Source organism: Muscardinus avellanarius, assembly GCF_963383645.1.
Source record: "Muscardinus avellanarius genome assembly, chromosome: 10".
Lineage (NCBI taxonomy): Eukaryota > Metazoa > Chordata > Mammalia > Rodentia > Gliridae > Muscardinus > Muscardinus avellanarius.
The window spans coordinates 77,316,178-77,335,295 of record NC_137796.1 but is presented as its reverse complement, the minus strand read 5'-3'; the positions used below and the strand labels follow the sequence as shown (position 1 = coordinate 77,335,295).

The 19,118-nt window shown below is 50.0% G+C and overlaps 1 protein-coding gene across 5 annotated transcripts; it reads right to left on the bottom strand.

Moving 5' to 3' along the window:
- Positions 1–1,504: 1,504 nt before the first annotated feature.
- Positions 1,505–18,353, bottom strand: CPSF4 (cleavage and polyadenylation specific factor 4; the record flags this gene model as incomplete). 5 transcript variants are annotated; one of them, XM_080704609.1, is made up of 8 exons in its annotated part: positions 1,566–1,634; positions 5,302–5,472; positions 7,179–7,251; positions 8,439–8,532; positions 8,943–9,038; positions 11,567–11,719; positions 13,305–13,355; positions 18,251–18,353. In XM_080704609.1, the coding sequence occupies 8 exons, from the start codon at positions 18,351–18,353 to the stop codon at positions 1,566–1,568; spliced, it is 810 nt and encodes a 269-aa protein (XP_080560735.1). The 5 variants fall into 5 exon arrangements, with proteins under 5 accessions (XP_080560738.1, XP_080560735.1, XP_080560736.1 ...); XM_080704610.1 differs by having other exon boundaries at positions 5,302–5,397; XM_080704611.1 differs by having other exon boundaries at positions 5,302–5,394.
- Between the last annotated feature and the right edge of the window lie 765 nt (positions 18,354–19,118).

Sequence of the window (19,118 nt, the reverse complement as noted above, 5' to 3'; positions counted from 1 at the left end):
AGACCACACCCCTTGCCATCTTATGGTCCTAGGTAGAGTTTTAGATGGCTTGTATATTTTCTCTGCCCCATTTTTCTATAGGAAACGGGTATCAGAGGCTCTAGGGCCAGGTCACCAAGCATTTATCTGGAGAGCCCTCAGGTAAGCATGGCCTTCTTAGGAAGATAGCTTCACTAGTTGGAAGTTTGGTGGGAAGAGTATGAGAGAAAGGCAGAAGCCTGATAGGTCACAACTGTCCCAGAGGACATTAGGTATCATTAAGACCTGCGCTTCCTTGTTGAGAGCAAAAAGCACATACATTTGAACCAGGCGTGGAGGTATAGGCCTGTAATTCCCGAGACGGGAGGATCGCAGGCTCCAGGCCAGCCTTAGAAACTTAGTAAGACTTACTAAATTAAAGGGGGGGGGCATAGTGGCAGAATGTCCCTGGATTCGGTCCCTAGTATCACACACACCCCAAAAAACTACCACCTATACACATTGCACGGATCTCATGGTGGGGGTGGCCAAAGTTGTGCCCAGGATCTCCCAGAAGAGCTGAATTTGGATTAGTAGGTATCACCCAACATCTGACATGAGGTAAGGAGACCTGTCAACTTGGAAGGCCCTTTCCTGGAGCATTATTGCCCTTAATGAAACATTTGTTAAGAAAGCACCAATATCAGCTTCCTACCAGGCAGCTAGTGCAGTCCTAAATGATGAGACACATCTTAAAAAACAAGCTTTAATCAACTTCATAAAAATTGTTCTTGTAATTGAACTTGGATAGGCCCACTTGCCCAGCAGGTTGCAGGTGATGGTTTCACATTTTCCAGGCTCAAGGACAGGGCAGTCTTCTCTGCATGCCACAGGTGTCTGAGTGACAGTACAGATGCTTGATCAGCAGGAGGTAGGAGCAGATGGACTGGGTCAGCTATTTAAAGGGTGGTTTGTAGCTCTGGCTGAAGTATACCTTAAACACTGTCAGGCAGGAGGCCCATGAGAAAGTAAGCCAGAAGAAAAAGAACCTTAAACCAGAGAGCTCCTGCCCCACTCACTGATACCACCTGGTCCCGGGGTCAGACTGGGGCAGTGAGCATAGTCTTGTCAGGAAGGGCTCCCTTGTTCAAATCACACTGATAGGCACAGCTTCAGATTCAGCAGGACACGGAGGAAGCAGGCATGACCTGGCCACAGCTATGAAGGATCCACCAGTCCCTGGGCTCACCAAGAACTGGTGTTTAATTAGGCCCCGAGAGGAAAGGCTATCTTCCACATACAACTGTGTAGCACATACATTCCTCAGCTACTCCCTCCCCCAGAAGGTAGGTGTGTAGGGAGTCCCAGAAGTGGCATTAATGCCAGGCAAACATGATGTTGAATTGGGGGACCTAATGAAGCACATGTTCTTTAAAAAAGATTATAGCAAAATGATAGGAAACTAACAGACCTGGCCCCTCAGAACGAGCCCCAGTGAGCACGCCTGCCAGCTCCAGCCAGAGCTGCACCACACTACATTCAGCAGTTAAGGGCACACTCCCAACATTGGGGCCCGTTGGGCTGCTCTGAGCTTGCTCCAGCTGCTGTCACTGTCCACTGAGAAAGGCCAAGTGCCCTTTGGTGCATCTGTTGGCGTAGTGTCCTTTTTCACCACACTGGGAACAGCAGAAGGGGAAGGAGAGAAAAATACAACACCATTTTCAAATGCAATTTCAACTAAGACTGCACCCACCAAACATCAGACTGAGGAGGACTCTTGAAGTCCTCAGTGGTACAGACTTCCTTTCAAACAGGAGCCATGGTGCACCTTCTCGAGAAGGTGCAGTGGTGCAGAAACTGCAGCCAGCGGCTCAGGGGAGGGAAGGGACAGCACGGCCACCGGCAAGTGACCCGATAGCCCAGCAGGCTCCTTCAGCCCATACCTCACCTGCTCTGGACGGGCCTGCCCAGGAGGGGTCACAAGTGGGTGGCAGCATGAAGAGAAGTCCATGGCACCAGAGCTCCCGCCTGTCTGTGGGTCAAGCCCCTCTGCACAGGCCACTCACTCACCTCTAAGCCAACGTCTGGGGGCTCCCTGAGGAAATGGGGAGGGAACAACGCACGAGAAACCAGGTCCTCCCCCAACTCGGGGAGCCATTGCTGTGGACACTGAGGTTGAGCTGTACATGGAAGTTTTCTCTCCTGGCTCTTGCTCACCTGTCTAAGCTACCCTTGGGGAGAGGCTTTGACCGCAAGTCAGATGGCAGACTTGGGTGAGTGGAGCTGGTAGCGTCCATGTTTGAGGGATCTAACACCAACTGACTTTTCTGGGCTCTTACTGTGCAGACCCTTTCATGATGTCTCCATTTTTGTGACTCTTCAAAACACAGAAAGGAAATCTAGGGAAGCAAATGGCTGCCTCAAGCACTGAATAATAGGTGAGGAGGCAGGTGGAGGCCATGGACTGTGCTAACCCCTGCCCCACTTCCATTCCCACAACCACCCAGTCCCAGCTTCTTTGGAGTGCAAAAATATAAAGTGCTGCTGCCTTCATCTAGTTCTCATCTGTGCTGTTCCCCTCACCGCACAGTTCCATGTCCATGTCTCCAGATCAGTCTGATCTGTAGATGTGACTGGATGAGTGGCCCAGGTGGGCTAATGTGATGACCAGAAGAAGTAACCACAAGGTCTCAATCCTAGCACTTGGTATGTCCATCGGGCTCCATAGCTGGTCCCGGGGAATCCAGGATTTCCATGAGGTGTCTTTAATATTAACAGCATGACACATCTGTGGTAAGAGATTGTTGGGTGCCCCCAGCCCCACCTTTCCAAGGCTTCAGGATAATTTAGGAGGTCTTGCTTTACAAAGGAGGCTCTGCTGAGCAGCAGTCCTGGATGGGGGCAAGGTGACAACTAAGCTGCCTCAGGATACTCAAGTTTTCTTGTCCTTGAAAAGTGACATGGGAAGCTCTTTGGTCTGCAAGAGGCATGCCCCCCATCCACCTCCTCTTCACACCTCCCCTCTCACATCTGAGGGCTCAGAAATCTCCCCACTGAGGCCGTCCCTGAGTCTGTAGGCACTTTTGAGTGTCCTTAGGCATTGCCTTCCCCCTCTGCAAGAATGAGGCAGCTGCAGGACAGAGCAGGAGCTAGAGGAATGGCTGGTGTGTGGCAGAGCCCTAGGGCCCAGCCTTTCTGATGGGCAAGCTGGATGAAGACCTTTAGTACATGACCTTTAACTCAAAACTGCCTCTTGAAGACACAGATGCCAGTGACATGAGACAAGAGCTAACAAACGTCCAAGTGTGAGATTAAGCACTGTTAATTAGGAGCAAAAGCCATAGCTAACCTAACAATGGAGAACTGAAAAATTAAGTTGTGATGATTATTATGCAGTCCCTGAAGCTTAGATTTCCAAATATTGACATGGAATGAGCCCAAGATATTGCAAAGAAGCAAGATGACAGAATATTATGTGGAGAAACACTTCTACTTATACTAAGATACAGAGTATACTTGGGCTTGTGTGAATAAAACTTCAGAACACTTCTCCAAATGTGGCCTCAGGGTTTCCTGGTGGGGTTTACAAGTAAAGGAGCGCTGGAAACAAGAAGTATGAGAACAGAACACACTGGATACAGTGGCCGTTTTAGGAAGGATGAGGGAATCATCTTGTGTCTTCCATAATTTTATGTCACCTAAAAGATTTTACTAAATCAAGGACTAATTTTGTATTTTGTTTAATAATCCCAAATCTGAATTCTCTGTGGGTCTCATTCTATTGCTGGCTTTTCTGCTGACTCAGTAGTCCATGTTTCCTTGTGTTTCGTGATTTTTTTGTTTTATGGTAATAGAGATTGAACCCGAGGGCCTTATGCATGCTAAGCAAGTGTTCTACCACTGAGCTATGTCACCAGCAGCCCCCTTTCTTTTTTGATACTGGGGATTAAATTCAGGGGCACTGAAATGCCAAGCTATACCCTCGGTTCTTATTTTGAAACAGGGTCTCGAAAAATTCCTAAGGCTGGCCTTGAATCTGTGATCCTCCTGTCTCAGCCTCCTGATTTGCTTGGATTACAGGCATGTACCCCCAACTCCTGGCTATGGTTTGTGAATTTTTGTATGTTTGCTTGTTTTTTGGTACTGGGGATTGAACCCATGGACATTTAACCTCCAAGCTAAACCCCCAGCACTATTTTTTATTTTGAAACAGAGTCTCACTAAGTTGCAGAGAGCCTCACTAAGTAGCTGAGGCTGGCCGCAACCTGGGATCCTCCTGTCTCAGCCTCCCAAGTACTGGGATTACAAAGTATGCACCACCATGCCCTGCTGGTTTGTGAATTTTAACCACATACTCATTCTTTGGAACTCTAGCTTTAGAAATTCTGTATAACGCTGGGCATGGTGGCACACGCTTGTTATCCCAGCATTCAGGAGGCTGAGACCAGAGGATCACGGTTCTCGGACAGCCTTAGGTATTTAGTGAGGCTCTCTGCAACTTAGTGAGATTCTGTCCAGAGGTAGAAAGCCTTTGGGTTCCACCCCCAGTACCACCAAAAAAAAAAAAAAAAAAAAAAAAAAAGGATAAGGGGTATAGTTCAGAGGTCAAATGCCCCTGGGTTCCATCCCCAGACCCGGAAAAAAAAAATCCTGTATAGCTTGGGTTGAGAATATATAGAAAACATCCCTCAGAGCACAAGGAGTTGCTCCTGCCAAGAAACAGGGCATACCCATCCCAGGGCAATTATAGATGAGAAAGCTCAGTCTGTAACTTTTTTGCTTTTAACAAAGATGTGAACATGGACCCAAAGTCACATAAGAGCCAGATACAAATTCTCAAGGGATCCTTCCTTCTTTCTGCCCAGAGCCAAGAATGAAAGAAAAGTTTTCTAGTAGGTTTGTTTAAAGTAATCCTCCCCTGGCGTGTCCCATCTTATGTATGGGGGTGAGATTAGTGTTCCTAATCTAGTTCCTCCAAGTGTAGGCCCAACACTTTGTCCTCTTTCCTTGGGTATGCCCACTCAGGAGCTGAGGATATTTCTAGGGTAGCCAGAGGGTCCAAGACTCATTCATTCTTCCCTAATTTGCTTCCAGTTTGCCTTGGCCTTTTGTAGATTTCTCACATTCTTACAAGTGTAATTCACTTGTTAAACAGTAAAATTTTACTACCCTGCACCTTGCCTTGATGAGGTAGGATGCTTTCCATCTCACCAGAGCACCCCCCCCCCTTTAACTTTTTCAATCAGCAAAAACAAAAAGTTTTAACCACACATCTAGGGAATAAAGGGATGGCCACTGACTGGACAGAGGACCCCCACCCAGTCCCCAAGCCCTGAGACTCACCTTGTAACAGGTGACCTGCTCCAGCGGCCGGGGTCCCCGGTTGCCTGCACTGCTGTTTTGACTCTGCATGACCCCGATGACCTGCGGGGCTCTCTGCTGATTGGGAGAAGAGTTCTGACTCGTTAACTGGATCAAGGAGGACGACCTTTGTAATGGCGGATTGTTACTTTGCTGGAAAGAGTTACACAACACGGTTTTACTGCGGAAAACACGTGCACGCAGACTACCAATGGGGACAGGAAAAAAGGGCGGGACCGTTCCCGCACAACCAGCAGGAAGAGGGCTTCCGCGATGGCCCAGCTCAGGAGAGTGGGCAGAAAAGAGACTTCTGGTGATGATGGCTTGAGCCGCTGCCCGAAAAACACCATGCAGACACACAAAAACGAAAAATAAAAGTATAAAACAAAACACCAAAGAGACAAGAGGAGGTCTCTGGGGCAGTGGGGCGAGGGCATGATCAGGCCTTACTTTTGTTTCTGAGGTTCTAGCTTCAGGTCAGGATGAACGCTTGGTTCAGCCAGATGTTTAGCAGCCTACACGGCGAGCAAGTCACAGAAAAACAGTTGGAGCCTGACATGCTGACCTGTAGTCTAGGGGCTGAGAGGGCCCTCCTCTAGAGAGTCAATGCAAGAAAGAGGGGCTGGGGGCTCCTAGGGTGGGGATTCCACAGCAAGGCCACCTCCCAACCAGATGGGTTCTTGGCTCTGGTACCATAAATGCAGGACCTGAGCTAGGAACCCCCAGGCTGTCAGCTGCACCCATGCCCAGGAATTCTTGACTTTTCTTTTAGCTTTTTTTTTTTTTTTTTTTTTTTTGGTGGATTGGGGATTGAACCCAGGGGCATTAACCTTTGAGCTAAACCCCCAGTCTTTTAAAAAACATTTTGGTTTTCAAATAGGGTTTCACTATGTTGCTGAGGTTGTCTTTAAACCTGAAATCCTCCTGTCTCAGCCTCTCAAGTACTTGGATTACAGACATGTACTACCGTGCCTGGCAATTCCTGGCTTTTATGACTGCTACTGCCATCTCCTGGGTATAGGGGTCCTTGGATGCACACGTAGCCACACCTCCTCTTGGCAGCTCATCTTATGACAGTGAAGAGGGATGGGAGGGGCTTTGGCAACTGACTTAGAGCCCAGCCAGGTAAGAGGTAAGGCTTCAAGCTCAGTGGGCTGGTTTACTTGGAGGGCCTGTTACAGTCCCTGCCTAACACGGAGCCAGCCCTTCTCCTGGGCTCATTCCCCCACTTCCGTGATCAAACCCAGGGTACCGCTGGTTTGGGGGGCTGCTGCAGATCCCCATTTGTCTATGGCGTTTCCCTCTCTCCTTGTGCTTAAGGGGCCAGACAGAAACAAGTGGTCTTGGTGGTGCTCCTACATCTGCAGCTGCCTGGTGGTGTCCCCTCAGGCAAGTCCCTCCCTTTAAGAGTCCCAGTTTCTCTGTTTGTAAAGGGAAGGGGTTGACCCAGAAGCAAAAGCAGCAGACATGGGCCCGGGCCAACCTCCACCCAGCTCCCGAGGCTGTCGAGCTGTAGTGGCAGCTTCCCACAGTCACACAGTGACACTCAGGTACCACCTGAATCCTGTCTGCCACCCTGCTTTTGGCCTTGCAGTGACATTCTAGGTGTGAGTCACAAGCAGAAGAGGCCAAGTGGAAATTCAGGTATGGCAGATGCCCTCCATCTCTAGAGGAATGTGCAAAATGCTCTGCTCCCTGATTTTCTGTGGGAACTGGAGGGCATTCCTTTTCTCTCCCTCCTCCTCCCTCAAACTCCCCTCACAATGTCCCTAGCTGGGCATTCGGCAGACTACACCAAGGTGGCACTGAGGTTCACTCTGCAGGGCTGGCGTGGCCAAGGAGAGGCCAGGACACAGTACCTTTGTCGGAGGCTGCGTCTGCTGCGGCAGTGGGGGCTGCTCCGTGGTTCCCATGGGCAGTTCAAATCGAGGGCTGGTTACCCGGCAGCCAGAAGGCATGAGAACAAGAGAAGAGGGCATGAGGGGACATAGGCCAGGCAGTGTTTGGAAAATTGTACCAGCCTCTGCTCAAGCAAAAGTGACTCAAACTGCATGGACATAGTGGATCTGCACTCAGTAACACCTCTTGGGGGGCAGCACATGATAGCAGGAAGAACAGAACTTCTGGCCTGGGCTCAGACCCAGCTGAGCTGGAGACCCTGAGCAGATGCTGCTCCAAGAAAGGAAGGCAAGCCACACCAGAAGGTGCATGCCCACTCTATAGGAGGGTCTAAGTGGAGTCCAGCACCTCCTAGGGATGTACAAAGCCACGCTGCCCACCCTGCATGCTCCTGGGTGCTCACCTAGAGGGTGGCAGCACTAGCCCTGCCCAGAGAGGCAAGGCCAGGGCCCCAACAGAGCAGGCAGCTGTGCTCCGGTTGCAGGTTTGGCAGCGTGCACAGAGGCAGCAAGGGAGGGCAGGGCTCTTTGGAATCCCATCCCCACAACTAAGCGACACAGTGTCCTGGGCTCCTGAGGCCAAGGTAAGGACCTGAGGGAGGGGTGCTAACCGCACCCACAGGAAGAATCCTGCTTCTGAAGCCCACAGACCTGCACTTGACCGAGTGCTTCCACTTGCCATGGTCAGCGACTCAGCCAAGAGCCCCAGGGTTTTCATGTGGGAAATGGGCATTCTCTCTTTCTGACTTGCCAGGGTTACATATTATATAGGAAACCCTAAGCCTGGAATTGTCATAGAGGCCCTGATCATGAGCAAGTTTTTTTTTTTTTTTTTTTTAAGGTGTGGAGATTGAACCCAGGGCCTCATATATGCTAGGCAAGTGCTATACCACTGAGCTACATCCCCAGCCCAGGACATAAGCTCTTAACATGAGGTTCTTAAACTCCCTAAATGATGTGCAAGGCTATGTGTGTGTGACAGCTTTTCTGAAGTACAGGGCCCATAGCTTTTATTAGACTTCCAGATGGTTCCATGGAAGATTAAATGCTGGTCTAGGCAGACTACCTTTGGGCTCCAGAAGCAGTGGGAGCCATAAGCAGTGATCCCCACACCCATTTCCCACCCCTGTCCCAGGCCCTGATGCTGACACCCCTATAACCAAAGCCCAGCTGCACCCAGGATGGACATGAATGAGGGTAGCAGCAGGCCAGGGTACTCACTGCATGAATTTACACGAGGGCCCCTCCGGGCAAAATCCCACGAGGTAATTCACACAGATGACTCTCCGCGTGTGCCGGTGCCTGCAGAGGGGACCTGCAGAACCCAAAGTTTGGGTCACTCAGATAGCCCCTCTGTGGGGGTAAGCCCTAGTGCCCCTTCAATCAGTTACACCCCCAAGACTGAGTGGGTACAGAGAGCCAGAGCATGGCTTCAAATGCTGGCTTTGCCTCGTATTCATAGGGGGAAACAGGCAGGGAGGCCTCTCCACACTGGTCTCCTTATCAAAGATGCAGGTGGGCATGCCACCCACTTGGTCTGGCTGGGAGGCTTGAGGGAGATGAGGGTATTAGAATGTCTGTCTCTCACTAGGCACAGAATGTCAGCCTTTGTTGGGCCAGCCAGGATGATGTCCCAGGAGCACCAGCTGGCAACCTTGAGCCTTGGCAGAGGGAGGGCTGCTGGCCTTGCACCTGGGGCCTAGCCCACCCCAGCCCAGCACCTACCGTGCTTGCAGAAGCCACGATCATACCAAGGGCAGTCCTTGATCTTGGACTCGGGGTCGATGTGCAGGAAGGGGCACTCTTTGTTGCTGCATTCCCCTGCAGGAAACCCAGACATGTGCCCTCCTGGAATAGTGCTGGGAGCTTCTCCCAAGAGAGGCCCAGGCAGTTCTAGTGGTCTGGCAGGTCCTAAGCTCAGGCAGAATGTCAGTGGGGCCATCCTTCCCTCACAAGCATCAGTGCTGCGGGGAGGGGCAATGACACCCTGAGATGGCCCAGGGCAAACTCTCATCAAAACTGACTGTTCAGCTAGGCGTGGTGATGCAGGCCTGAAATTGCAGGACTTGGGAGGCTGAGACAGGAGGATCACAGGTTTGATGACAGCTTCAGCAATATAGTGAGACTCTCAGCAACCTAGTGAGACCCTAATTCCAAACAAAAAATAATAATATAAAAAGGGTTGAGGGTCTAGCTCAGAGGTAGAATGCTTCTGGGTTCAAGCCCCAGTACCACAAAAAAAGTTCCACCCCAACCAGGCAGAGGGGGTGTCCTGGGCACAGTGGGGCCCAGATATGAAAATGTACTGAGAGCAGGAGATTAGTTCTTTGCATTTATGAGGTAGAACAGAGGGGAAGTCCGAGGAACTCTAACTTTTAGGCAATCTATTTTAACATATTCTTCTTACAGTCCAGAGGAAATACAAACTCCTGCCCCAGTGCTCCTGTCAGTACATCCTCTGCAGGCTCAGCACCTCCCACCCCAGCCACACTGGCTCCCCTGCTGTCCCAAGATAGATCCTCTGCGGGGACAAGCCCCTCTCATCCTCCAGCTCAGGACTCCCTCCAAGAGGCCTTCCAGATGTCTCTTCCTGAAGCAGGTGCCGTTGTAGGTCTTACCCCTGCTTACTTCCTCCATGGCACATTTCAGGTTTCTTTCTGTCTCACTGACTTATCAGCTGCCTCTGTCCCCAGGCCACTAGAGCAAAAGCTCCACAGGGCAAGGATGAGTCTGTCATCTTTACCACTGTCCCTCCAGCACCTACAAGGGAACCCTCAACATGTCTGTGGCACAAGTGCCAGAGCTCCAAGTGGTGTCTGTACTAAGGCAGGTGGTACAGGGGACAGGCAGGCAGAGGGAACATAAGAGACATGGGTGGCTGCAGGCCCTGGCTGTCAGCAAGGAGAGAATGGCAGGCCAGTCTGCACAAAGATGCCTTTCAGGAAGAGCCCTGGGGCCATACAGGAAGCCCTGCCCCTTTCCAGTGTTGCTATGGGTATGGTGCACAGACATAACAGGTCAGAGGTCTTAAAAGGGTGGGGACCTGGGAAGCCTGAGTCCTATTTCTGTCTGTCTGCTTTGACTTCTCAGCTCATGCTGCCTCAACAAACTAAGCCACAGCTATCATTAAAACAGCAGCCAAGCCTGTTGGGATGCTAAAGTAATTAACATCTCTAACAACAATGCTTTAAAAGTATAAAGCATGCCGGGCGGGGTGACGCATGCTTGTAATCCCAGTACTTGGGAAGCTGAGACAGAAGGATCACAGGTTCTCAGCTAGCTTCAGCTACTTGGTGAGGCCCTCCGCAACTTAGTGAGACCCTATTTCAAAAAAATAGGGCTGGGGACATAGCTTGGAGGTAGAAGCCCTCTGGGTTCAATCCTCAGTACTGAAAAATAAAAAATTAAAACAAAAAAGAAGAAAAGCAAACAAACAAAGCATGTCCAGTGCTCCCTTCACTGCAAAGCCTCTGGCAGGCCTCTACCCTCCTGTCTAACCCTGTACAGGGCCATTGTGGGGCTGGCAATCCTGGAGCTGAAGCTGAAGACAGAGACGGTCCCAGTGCTGAACAACAGAGCTTCCTCCTGGGACACACTGGGGAGCATGGGGACTAAGCTCTGCACTGGTCCCCCACCTCCACCCTGCCCCCCCCCACTTCTCCATGCAGGCCACTCAGGACAGGTGAGGCCACACGTTCCCAAAGCAGAGCTAAAAGTAATCTTAGTTTTAAGGCAAAGAGCAGGGTTTACTGCTACCAGAAGACCTGCTATTCATTTTTTTTTTTGTTTTTGCAGGTCTGGGGATGAAACCCCAGGGCATTCGACTTCCAAGCAACACCCCCTGCTCTACTTTTTATTCTTTATTTTGAAACCGGGTCTCACTGAGTTGCAGAGGGCCTCACTAAGTAGCTGAGGCTGTACTCTCAGATCTGCTATTCTGAGGGCTATGAGCACAGCCGAGCTACTAACCAAGACCACACTTCCAAGAAGGAACCAATTTAGGCCCAAGGGCAGTGAGCAACCATGCTGAAAGGAGCCCTGGATTTCAGGGAGAAGGCTGCCACAAGGTCTCTGGCCAGCTGTGCTGCCTGCCTGCTCCCTGGGACCCTTGTTAGTCTCACTGTCCCAAAGTACTCAAAAATCTGGAGCACCACAAAAGCAAAAGGAACCATCAAGGAATGGGTGACATCCCCACACCAAAGAGCCAGCTAAGGCTGGCAGGCACTGCCTAAGTCTCCTGTCAGAGGCTGGAAAGGTAGGAGAAGGCAGGCAGAGATACAGCGGGTGAGCTGCTTTGTCCCATGGGTCTCAGTTTTTGGCGGAGCCTCCCAGAGTTTCATGCACCTTACCGAACTTAGAGTAAAAGTAGCACTCAGGCATCTTGGTCATGTCGTATTCATGCAAGAATTCGCACTGGTCTCCTTTTTTGCACAGACCCCGCAGCCAGTGTTTGCACACAACTGTCTTCTCGCCACTGATGTGGCGGAATGGGCACATGCCCCCTGCAAAGGAAGAGGGGCCACTGTGTGAGGAGAGATGCAGCTCAGGGGGAACTGGGCCTGGGGGTGGAGGCACCTTCCCTCCTCACTTCCCTGAACCACTGTAAAGCAGCACATCCTAGGAGGTTGTGGACATACCCTGGCAGACAGTAACAAGGATTTAAGCAGTATACCCACAAAGGTTTTAATTTTTTTTTTTTTTTTTTTTTGGTACAAGGGATGAAACCCAGGGGCTTTCTACCTCTGGTCTATATACCCAGACCTATTTTATATTTAAATTGAAACAGGGTCTCACTAAGTTGCTGAGAGCCTCACTAAGTAGCTGAAACTGGCTTTGAACCTGTGCGATACTCCTGTCTCAGCCTCCCAAGCACTGGAATTACTCCCAGGTGTGTGCCATCATGCCTGGCAAAAATTTTAAATTTAATAGCTTAGCCAGGTGTGGAGGCACATGCTTGTAATCCCAGCACTTGGGAAGCTAATACAGGAGGATCACACAGGTTCGAAGCCAGCCTTAGCTAATTAGTAAGACTCTTAGCAACTTAGTGAGACCCTGTTTCCAAATAAAATATAAAATAGGTCTGGGAGTATAGCCTAGAGGTAGAAAAGCCCCTGGGTTCCACCCCCAGTACCAAAAATAAATAAATAAATAAAATAAATTAATGCCTCTGTTTTAATTTAAGGTGTTTTGGTAAAACACACACACACACACACACACACACACACACACACACACACTAAAACATCAGATCATTATTTCACAGGTATCACTGTAAGATGGAGGCATAATGAGCCCAGGGTGAAGTGAAGGGCATCAGTTTATTCCTTATTTTAATTAAAGAATAGTTCCATTGGGCGTGGTGGCACACTCTAGTAATCTCAGTATTTGGGAGGCTGAGATGGGAGGATCACGGGTTCAAGGCCAGCCTCAGCTACTTAGTAAGGCCTTTTGCAACTTAGCAAGACCCTGAAAAAAAAAAAAGTGCCCTCATAGCTTAAAGACTATGGTGGTGAATGCAAATGAGGAGAGGTCTCTTATAGTACGACCTGTCCTACCCAGATGGGACAGAGCCATTCTCTGGGAACATCAGACTTTTAACTGGTGCCCTGGTAGGACCACTGAGAATGTCCAACTACAATAAGGCTGTGAGTGGGAAATATCTAGGTCAGCCCTGTCCAGTAGAACTTTCTGCAATGATGGAAGGAAATGTTCTACATCTCTGCTGTTCAGTGTGGTAGCCCCTAGCCACTAGAGGCTAGAGAGCACATAAATTGTCACTCGTGTGAATGAGAGAAAAAATTAAGTTTAAATTTGAATAGGCACCTGTGACTAATAGTTACTGTACTAGCGAGCAGTTGTTGTGCCCTCTGTTAAGGATGGCTGAGATGCTGGTTCAATCCTATGTTTAGGTTTTGGCAGAATACCCCATCAGGTTCCTAGCCTATTCAGACCATAGCTTCACCTTGGGACACTGTTAGTCTGCAGAAGGCAATGCAAGCCAGAGGTCTGGTTGCCTACACGTGTGCTGGGGGCCAAGGTGGTGGAAAGGTGCGTCAAGAAGCATGTTAGGAAGTTGGTGTCTCTTACCTTTGCCACAGGCAGCTTTCAAAAAGAATTCGCAGACAGCAGCCCCCGACTCTGTAGGAAGAAAAGGAGCAGCATCAACCAAAGCTAGGTGCCACTGCTGTTAGCAAAGACTCAGGATACTGGAGGGCACCCTTCTGGTCTCTGACCCAGGACAGAAAAGAGTGCAAAAAAAACACAAAGCCCAACCAAGTCGGGCAAGAGTCACTTATTTCAGTCATTCCCTGCAAAATGAGGCACGTACATTGAGACCGCACATTTCTTGGTGTTTTCTGAGAGCCTCCTGAAAGCAAGACGTTTCCAAGGAGTTAAGACTTAAAAGAGTGGCTTCTCCTCAGCTGCTGCCCAGGTGCTTGGTCCTTCCAGGGAAGCTAACAGTGTTGGGGTGAGGCCCTTGGTGACCCACGTTGCATCTGGCAGCCTCCTCCACGACCTCTCTCTGAGCTCACCTGCATCTACTCTGCTCTCATCCTGAATGGCAATGAGGTAACCATCAAGGAGAATAGGACCAATGCCTTCATTAGAGCAGCGGCTATGAATGCCGGGCCTTTCTGGACTAGCTTGTTTGCACAGGCTCTGGACAATGTCAGTTCTGAGAGCCTCGTCTGCAATGTGGGGGACAATGGACATCTTCCTGTACTTGATGCAGCACTAGCAGGAAGCCCACCTCTTCCAATACTGCTGCAACAACGAGGAGGAAAGAAAAAGTGGAAGAAAAGAATCTGGGGAGTGTGATGAGAACGTGGGTTTTGGTCTTTTTGACTAAACATCTTTTTTGTGGTATTGGGGATTGAGCCCAGGGGGCATTCTGCCTCTGAGCTACATCTCCCCCAGCCCTATTTTATTTTTCATTTTGAAAAAAGGTCTAAATTGCAGATGTCTTGGCTAAGTTGCTGAGAGGCTGGCCACAAACCTGTGACCCTCCTGTCTCAGTCTCCCAAGCACTGGGATTTAGAGGCATACACCATCATACCCAGCTGACCACATCTCTTTTGTAACATATTCAATAAAAAGTTGTACTTTGGCCGGGCGTGGTGGCGCACGCTTGTAATCCTTGCGCTTGGGAGGCGGAGACAGGAGGATCACGCAGGTTCGAAGCCAGCTGTATTGGCTTAAGAGACTGTTTCCAAATTTAAAAAAATTATAAAAAATAGGTCTGGGAGTGTAGCCCAGAGGTAGAAGAGTTTCTAGGAACCCCAGTACCACCAAAAAAAAAAAAAAAGTTGTACTTGGGAATCTGCAATATCAAAACAAAACAACAAAGAGTTAAGAGTGGGTGGGGAAGGCAGGATGGATGGAACATAAGATCAGAAAATAAGTTAATTACCCCTAGCTCAGATCATACAAGAGAGCTAATTCATGGGCATCTTAACATGAGGCAGGAGGAGGAAACTATCTGATAGGAACTAACAAGTGAAGATGGCCTCTGAAGGTGGAAAGATTCTAGAAAAGAGGCAAATGCCTCTGAGACGCTACTCCAGAAGGAAGATTATAAGTGAAGACACAGAAGCAGGCCCATCTTAACATGTAATATATATTACTAAGGAAGCATGGTTTTCATTTGTACTGTTGTTTCTGGGTCTGGTGAAGGGGGCAAGATCAGAGTCAGTGTGGGGTGGATGTCAGTGGGCTCCAGGGACCAGTTGTTCTGAGTCCAGAAAGTAACTGACCATGGCTTCCAGAATAAACTCTCCTTGCTCTATAAGCTTTCCCTATCATCAGGCATCTCTGAAATGCTGAAAACCCACAAGAGCATCTCTGAAGTGCACTTGATAACTTGAAGAGATGCCATTGCTTCTTAGGACCAAGTAGATTTTACAAGGACAGTTAAAGCTGTCAAATTTAAGCTGGGCATGGTGGCATAAGCTTGTAATCCCAGTACTTGGGAGGTGGAGACAGGAGGATCACAGGTTCAAAGCCAGCCTCAGCAACTCAGTGAGGTCTTCTGCAACTTAGCGAGACCCTTTTCCAAAATAAAGAATAAAACAAGCCGGGCGTGGTGGCGCACGCTTGTAATCTCCGCGCTTGGGAGGCTGAGACAGGAGGATCACGCAGGTTCGAAGCCAGCCTCAGCTACTTAGTGAGGCTCTTGGCAACTTAGTGAGACCCTGTTTCCAAATAAAATAGGTCTGGGAGTATAGCCTGGAGGTAGAAAGCCTCTGGGTTCCACCCCAAGTACCACAAAAAAAAAAAAAAAAAAAAGATAAAACAAGAGAGAGTGTAACTCAAGAGATAGAATGCCCCTGGGTTCAATCCTCAGTAGGAAAAATCCAAATTTGCTACTTAGTGAGGCTCTCAGCAACTTAGTGAGACCCTGTTTCCAAATAAAGTATAAAACAGGTCTGGGAGTATAGCCCAGAGGTAAAAAAAAGCCCCTGGGTCCCACCCCAAATACTACCAAAAAAAAAAAAAAAAAAAAAAAGTCTGAAAGTCTTACATTAAAAAATATATCATGAGCCGAATGCGGTGGTGCACACTTGTAATCCCAGCATTTAGGAGGCTGAAACAGGAGGATCACAGTCCATGGACAGTCTCAGCTACTTAGTGAGACCCTGTTTTAAAATTAAGAATAAGGTCAGGCACGGTGGTGAATGCTTATAATCCTAGCGCTTGGGAGGCTGAGACAGGAGGATTGCACAGTTTTGAATCCAGTCTCAGCTACTTAGTGAAAGCTCTCAATAACTTAGTGAGACCTGTTTCCAAATAAAGTATAAAAAATAGGTCTGGGAGTATACCCTGGGGGTAGAAAAACCCCTGGGTTCCACCCCCACTGCCACACACAAAAAAAATAATAATAAAAAAATTAAAAATAGGACTGGGGGTGTAGCTCGGAGGTAGAGTGCTCCTGAGTTTCAACAACAACAACAAAAAAAGCAAGACCCTTTTTGAAAATAAAAGCAAGACCCTTTTTGAAAATAAAAAAATTTAAAAAGGCTGGGGGTGTAACTTGAAGGTACAATGTCCCTGGATTCAATCCCTAGTAACAACAACAGCAAAAATCACTTAAGAGTATTTTTGGTCTTTTGCTCCTTTTAAGGTTAGGGTTGTTTTGCTCTTTAAATCAGAAATTGCCGGGCGTGGTGGCGCACGCTTGTAATCCCCACGCTTGGGAGGCGGAGACAGGAGGATTACGCTGGTTCGAAGCCAGCCTTGCTGGCTTAAGAGACTCTGTTTCCACATAAAAATGTTAAAAAATAGGTCTGGGAGTGTAGCCCGTGGGAGTGTATCCCGGAGGTAGAAGGGCTTCCAGGAACCCCAGTACCACCAAAAAAAAAAAAAAAAAAAAAAAAAAAAAAAATCAGAAATTCACAGTCCTCAGGATAGGGTCTCAAGTAGATGGGATAAAACATGCTATAAGGGCAGAACTGATAGCTTTTCTTAGACTGAGATGGGAATGAAGTGCAGGGGCCAGTGGGGATGGACCACGACCTCTGAGATTTAACATATCAACACCATCATAAAAAAGCAGTGAGTGCTATCAAGTCTGAAGCCCTGGGCTGGAAAAGCACCTGTGCTGTGCATGTATGTGGTGCTCTCACCACTGTACCTACTCCCACAGGTTAGTGAACTTGTGGTACCAGGTACGAAAGAGCAGTCCTGCATGGCCTCAAGCTAGGGCCGTCAAGAGCCGAGCATGCCTGTAGTCCCAGCTGCTTGGGAAGCTGAGGTGGGGGATCACTTACACCCATGAACTCAAGACCAGCCTGGGCAATATATCAAAACTTTGACTAAAAATACAAAACAATACAGGAAAAGGGCTGGGTGAGATGCCACACACCCGCCATCCCAGGTACTCTAGAGACGGAGCCAAGAAAATTCCAAGTTCAAGATCTGCCTGGGCAACTTAACAAGACCCTGCCTCAACTATTAAAAAAAAAAATTTTAAAGAAAGGCTGGGGAAATAGCTCAGTGGTAGAGCACTTGCCTAGCAGGTGTGAGACCCTGGGTGCATCCCCAGTACTCGCCCCCCAAATTTATGCAAATGGATGCATATGTGCAAGCACAAAGTGATCAGAGACACTGAGGGGTGGGTAAGAGCATGTGAACTTGAGCAGCTGCTTGTAATTTGGTATGTCCCTTCAGGAATATAAGCACCGTCCAGCACCCAAGTGCCAGCAGAAGGGGACAGACTTGGAGGATGGGCATGTGTGAATGTGAGGCTGCAGGGCCAGCAGGGAGAGCACCAGCTGCCATCCGAGGCAGTTATGGAGGACAGCATGGAACACTCGCTAGGTCCCCGGCTCTGCTAATGCGCCGAGGGGTCTTCAGCAAAGCCCTCCCACATCTGAGCATCAGGCTCCCCATCAACAGATTCAACTCGGTAAACTCTAAGAGCCTCCTTGAGCTTTAGCACTGTAGCATTAGACTTCAAATACACCCAGAAAGGAGTAAAGAAGGAAACGGCTGGTTTCTCTTAAATGGAAGACATTTCACATGAATTGGGGGTGGAGGAAGAGTAAAGGGGCCCAGGCCAAGAATCCTAGAAAAGATAAGAGTTCCGGAGACTAGTTGGGGCTTTACTACAGCGAAGGAGAGGTGGTCTTTCCTTCACAGGACTGCTCAACTGCCCAGTTTTAGTGAAAGCAAGAAGGCGCTCGGTCATGGGGGCGGGAGGTAGGAAAAAACTTCCCTTTAGTTAGGGAAGCGTGCGTGCGTACGAAGGATAACCTACCTTCATTCAAGAATTACGTGGACAAGGGACAAGGCCCAGCTAGCCTAAGATTACCCCCAGCAGAGCCCCAGAGGATCAAAGGCTGGAGGAAGGGGGCTCCCAAGTCCGAGTTAGGGAGACGGGGTCCCAGGACCGAGGATGGGAGGGGGTGAAAAGGGTCTGTGATTTGGAGTCTCGAATCCCAGGACCCGAGGCCCAGGGTTAGGGGTTCCGCGTCCAAGGGGCAGGGGTCCGGGTCCCGGCCGGTCTCGCCCGCCCTCTCGGGCCCCGTGCTCACTGTCCATGCCGGGGAAGGGCAGCGGCTGCGCCCCGAGCTGCTGCTCCACGGCGATCTCCAAGTCAAACTTGATGTGGTCCACGCTGGCGATGATTTCCTGCATGGCGGCGGCGGCGGCCCCCGGCCCGGCTCTCCCTCAGGTCTCTCGCCACCAGCACCCGCTGCCCACCGCCGGCCCCGCCGCTCACGGTCCGCCTCCGCCGCGCCCGCCGCCGCCGCCGCCGCCGCCGCCGCCGCCGATGCCCGAGGGATGTCGGGAGCGCCCGAGCCCGCGCCGGCCCTTAAGCCTGTCCAGGCCCGGCCAATCGAGCGCGGAGGACCGTCGCTCAGTCAGACCCAGCTAGCCGCCAGCCGAATTCCCGTCTCCCCTCGCTGGTAATCTGAATCCACGCGCTCTGAGCTCGCGACGCGGCCTGCGCAAGCGCCTGCGTAATGCCCCCGCTGAGGCGTGTCTAGGAGAGTAGGACTCCCGGGACGCTTGGAGCTTGCGGGCTTGGACCAGGGCTGCGCCGTGTTCGCCGCTCCGGACACGGTTTGCGTGAGTTCCTTTTCGATCCTCGTAAGAGTTCCGGGATTTGGGCCGAGACTCCCCCGAGAGGCCTTGAGTGTCCTAGCCGGACTGGGGTTGGGGCATGGGATGAGGAATCTCAGATTCTGAAAGGCGATTGGAGAGGGGTCAGTGTTGACTAGGGGGGTCCAAGCAGGTGTCTGGGAATGGGCAAGGCCCTCCGTGGGAGAACTGCAGCGCCAGGCTCTAATTCAGAGGTTTCAAACCTGGGTAAGGGCCGGGCGTGGTGGCACACGCTTGTAATCCCAGTATTTGGGAGGCTGAGACAGGAGGATCTCGGTTCGAGAACAGTCTCAGCTA